At 40.8% G+C, this 5,000-nt stretch overlaps 2 protein-coding genes across 2 annotated transcripts in view; both read right to left on the bottom strand.

Moving 5' to 3' along the window:
- The window catches only part of LOC138054460 (patched domain-containing protein 3-like), an 11,512-nt gene that overhangs the window by 4,523 nt on the left and 1,989 nt on the right, over positions 1 to 5,000 (bottom strand). Inside the window, exons 3-4 of the mRNA XM_068900903.1 lie at positions 635 to 1,858; positions 1 to 287 (exon numbers count right to left, since the gene is read on the bottom strand). The exon at positions 1 to 287 is cut by the window's left edge and continues 858 nt beyond it. Of these exons, the coding sequence (XP_068757004.1) occupies positions 1 to 287; positions 635 to 1,413 (1,066 nt within the window). The 5' untranslated portion in view covers positions 1,414 to 1,858. The remainder of the gene's footprint in view (positions 288 to 634; positions 1,859 to 5,000) is intronic.
- The window catches only part of LOC138054462 (uncharacterized), a 20,030-nt gene continuing 19,929 nt past the window's right edge, over positions 4,900 to 5,000 (bottom strand). The window contains exon 12 of the mRNA XM_068900905.1: positions 4,900 to 5,000. This exon is cut by the window's right edge and continues 4,345 nt beyond it. The gene's annotated coding sequence lies outside the window, so the exon portion shown is untranslated.

The raw sequence follows: 5,000 nt of genomic DNA, 5'->3' as shown, positions 1-5,000 counted from the left end.
AAATACCAGCGCCAAGCAACGCTGCTGATAAAATTACGACAACAATTTTCGTTACAGGCTTTGTCAGAAACTCTGCCCAGGCCTTCATGACGCGGTTGCACTCCTGGGGAAGGGTCTCGTCCCACGCTGGAACACCCTCTTTGGGTTGAGGCGCTTTGCATAGCGGTAAGCAGTCTCGGCGGCCTGCTCTGATTCGCCTTAAATCATAAGACATCATTGCCACGAAGTATGTGATTATCATAAGGTAGGCGAAAGTAACTGTTAGTGCAGCATAGATACAGAAATACCTGCGAAGAGAGGGAACGAAAATTAGAGTTGCAGGACGACATCGAAAAACCGTCGATGATTGGCATCACTCTGTTCCAGGACTTTTTTATCATCGAGCACTTTGCTTTTAATTCTTGTTCAATAAACTTACAAACAATATTTCGGAATTAACTGCTTGACAATACCAGCTCTAGGGTCGACTTCCAAACGAACACAGGAAGAAATTCAGTGTCAATTCATGTCATGAGCTTGGGATGCCTGCGTTTGCTTTCAGTAAGGGAGTGTGATTTTATTATTGATAAAATTTCACTTACTCACGTTAAATACACAAGCTTACCTGGGGGAACCTTGGTTTAATCATACATACCTGACTGCTGGAAATGAGGTGGAGGTGCTGACCGCGAAGGCAACCAGATCAGTCAGAGTTGTCATGGTAATGGTAGCTCCAGATTTCGCCATCACAGTCTTAATAACGTCACTCGTTGGCAAGTTATGTGGCTGCCTATCAAGCTCATCCACAATGATGAACATGTCATCGATGCCAATTCCAAGAACTAAGAAAGGTAACACACCGACGAGACTGACAAAGGGAACACGACACCACATGGCCAGTCCAAACCCGGCTAGTATGCCAAGTGCCACTGCAAACACTCCTGCATTAGCGAGCAAAGAGTGACCCGTCAGGGGATTTAAAAACTTGCCGAGCATCACGCAAGCGAATGTGATCATCAGACTGAAGGTGATTGACACTAGCGTGACGTCAGAACCACTGCTTTCAGCAATAGCATCATCTAGGCTTCTTTCACTAAAATAGTAGACTTCAAAACAAGACAGGGTGTCTACTAACGAGGAAACTTTGTCAAGAAAGGTCTTCTCCCACTCTAGAATTTTCTTGCTGGCGTCTTCATCGTCAGGGTCGCGGATAAAATAAACCATTTGAATTGCCTTCGCGCCAATAACGCTTTTATCCCTCCAACTGACACTGCCAAACATACGCTTAAAGTTGAACTGAAAGGGTCGGCCATTGCGCGTCAAAGTTGCTGTGTCGTTGTTCGCTTCATTTAATTCGTCTAGAATCTGTGCCAGGGTCTTTCGATCTATATCACTCTCGTTGTATCTCAAAAATTCCAGAGGGTTAATCATCATGCAATCTTTCACTGACTTAGCTTGAGCTCCTGACAGAGTGACACAATAATCAACGTAAGAAGGAAGTCCAACAACAGCATGGTAAGCCTCGAAGGCCTGCTGCAAGCATTCAGGTGCGAGAACATTGGGATGATTGGACGATGCCACCAACAGGATAATTTCTTCTCGGTTTTTCACTCGGAAATACTCTTCAGCAGTATTTAAGTCATCTACGGCTTGGCTACCTTGCGGGATAAACAGCTTAACTGTTCTACTCTCTGACTCGAACCAAACAAAACCTACGGCGCAGACGCTCACAAACAAAACGCATGCCGAAATGGTAGCCAATGGATGTTTTGCAACGCCTTTACCAAACCAACCAAAGAAGATCTCCAAACAATGCAAATACGAATAGCAGAATGAGGACCACCAGGAGCATGGATTGAGCTTAGGTGGACAGCAATAGCTGTGGATGTGAACAGATTATACAATGAAAGACATAAATCTGTGAACTGCGGCCGGGAAAAGATCATGTCAAGGTTTCATTTCATCGCAATTATGAACGTTTTTTTTTTTCCATGTGTCTGGACTACTTTAAATGCGCCTTTTATTTTGTCATCAGTTAATTCGCCCAGTGATAAAGACGTACGAGAGAAGCTGATTATGTGTATAGACGAAGTAAATTAATGGTTTTGTTCGTGTTTGAAGACACTCAAAATGAGCTAGATGGTCCATGCAGACGCATTATGCGTCTCTAAAATAAAAACTGCCTCAAAGGGTGGATAGCTCTATCCGCTGGATAAACCACTATCCCACTGCATAACTCAATTGGTTTTGCCCGTTTTTATACCCTGGATAGTGATTTATTCGGCGGATAGCGTTATCCACCTTTTGAACAACCGAGGCCTGGTGAATAGGCAATATATTACAGTGGCGCAATGACCCCAGCTACCAAAAACATAACTTATGGCCTTTTTTATACCAGAGACGCATAATCCGTTCAGACGAATTATGCGTCTCTAGGATAAAAACGGCCAATGTTCTTCTCGTTTAAACTAATCACAAGGATTTTGAAAACAAGAGTACTTATTACCAACAACCGAAGCGTCTGGTGGTAATAAAAATGTCAAAGTTAACAAACCTTGACCCTGTAACATTTTAAGAACTGAAAAGCAGAGTAAGTACTACTAATGCATCTCGCGGGCATAACCTTTAGGGAACAAAAAAATGGGAAGAATTTTCTATCCGGCATACAAATAACAAGAAAAAACGTATGCAAACTTAAGACAAGGTTAATTTGCGTTTCTTTAACACGAATGACAAGCACCATATCCTTAAGAACAAGGATCGCGCCATATGAAAATAAAAGAAAATAGGCAATTTTTAACTTAATGTACCTCGAGCTCGGCAAATCCCTTTTGGCGACGTCGGGTGTTTTGGCAATCGTTTTCTCAGTTGTTGCTTTCATTTAGAAACGTTCAAGTACACGAATATGCTGATTCCGTCAACTACTTCAGCAACGAAAGATTAGTTCTTGAAAACAAGATAAGCTCAACTAAGCTAAGCTTTTCTTGTTTAAACTAATCCACAGGGGATTTTGACTACAACAGCGCTTATTAGCAACACCCGAAGCGTGAAGTCGTAGTTAAGTTAACTTTGCAAATGGTTTGAACCCAGGAGTCAAATCATAATTAAGCAAAGTACGATCTTCCGAGTGAGTGTAGTTCTGAGATGGACTGTTTGAGATGACATTGACTGACGTTTCGACAACCTGAGCGGAAGTCATCTTCAGAGTCAAGTGATTTGCGTAACGTCAGTAGATATTATAAAAACTCCGGTCGTAGATGTCATTGGTCAACTTATTCATGATGTTATTGGTCGACTGTCAGTTGAGCCTAGATGCAAATGGCTGTTATACGGGCTGTGAAGACTAAGCTAAGCATAACTTATACGGCAGACTTCATGAAGTTGCATGTGATTTTTTTTTAGGCGTAGAACCTGGAAACATCTTTGAGTAGATCATTGATGCCTGTGATGCCTGAGAGCTGAGCCGCTTAACCTCTGAAGGCACGGTTTGTGATCACGAAACGGCGACGCTGTTCTTGTCACGAAAGACAGAAAACCGGTGTGCCCTGTGCCAGGTTTGGGTATTTGTCGTATTTGGAATCGGAAAAAAAGCAAGAAAAACCGGTAAAAGTGTGAGGAAGGAAAACATTCAAGTTTTTGAACAATTTTATTTTCAAACAGTTGTAAAACGCCTTTTTTACGTATCAAGTAAGTTTTAAAAGGTTTTAAGAGCTAAAGTTGCTTGAAATGTCCAATTTTCTGTATTTTGGGTGTAAAATTGTCAGTTAATTTTGTTTATAAGTTCGTATATAGACTTAAGAAAAGTAATGGTAAAAGTCGAAGTCGAGGTCCATAAACACACAAAAAAAAGAACGAGGCCAATATCCAGCCATCTTGACCAAACACGCTTGGTCAATAAAGGATTTATTATGTGGGATAAAACACCAAATAAACGATCTTTGATCTTGCGGGACCAAGCGAGAGATCCCGAGCGGGCAGTATAGCTCTATCGTGCCCGCTCAGGTAGCCAATCACAGCGCGGGATTTGGTTCATCTTGCCCGCTCACGGAGCTAGTCATATAATAAAGTTAATTAATGACCCCAAACAATGTGTGCTTACTGTTGGTCTTTATTTATTTTAGTCTAAATTTATTTTAGTGATCGCGATCCTGAGGTGGTAAAGTCTGTAATCAATGGCGATCTCGCTGTTGCGGGTCGTTGGTTTGACGATAATAAGCTTGCGCTCAACCCCGAGAAATGTAAATGTATTATTCTTCCAAAAAACTATTCTTGCGATCTTTCCTTTAGCATTAGTGATGTACAGGTTCCTATCGTAGACCATTTAGAACTTTTAGGCGTAACTATCGATAACTCGCTAAATTTTAGCAAACACATTGGCAAGATTATTACAAAGAAAGTTGAAAATCAGTTAGACGTTTTGAGCAGGCACCTCTTCGAAGATGTGCCTCTACAACTCGTATGTCATGTCTTATTTTACTTACTGTTCTGCGATCTGGAATAATTGTAATGAGTCTGATAAGCAGAAGCTGGAATGGCTTTATGTGAGAGCTCTACGGTGCGTCTACAACAAACGGGTGCCCCTTCATGGAGATGATGACTACGGCTTAACTTTGTCCAATCGTCGCCTACAGGCCATTGCCATATTAATTTTTAAGGCTGTAAACGGTATGTTACCGGGATATATAAGTGACTTGTTCGTCGTACGTAATAACGTGAAGTGCTTGAGAGGTACCAACAAGCTAGTTGTCCCACGTAAGAAAACTACAAACTTTGGCCTAAAATCTACAACTTTTATTGGTGCCAAAGTGTGGAATTCTTTACCGAATAAATTACGTTCAACGAAAATTCTTAAGGAATTTAAGAAGGCTGTGAGAGAACTAGATCTGTAATGTACAGATTTCTATGATTCATTGTAGTAATTTTAAGAGTTAGGATTGTTTATTTATTGATATAGTTGGAATGTTAGTTATTAATTGATCATGTATATATACATATACAATTTTTATTTATTTATTTATTTA

This window comes from Montipora capricornis, chromosome 6, assembly GCF_036669925.1.
Source record: "Montipora capricornis isolate CH-2021 chromosome 6, ASM3666992v2, whole genome shotgun sequence".
Lineage (NCBI taxonomy): Eukaryota > Metazoa > Cnidaria > Anthozoa > Scleractinia > Acroporidae > Montipora > Montipora capricornis.
This window is presented reverse-complemented; position numbering and strand designations above follow the sequence as displayed.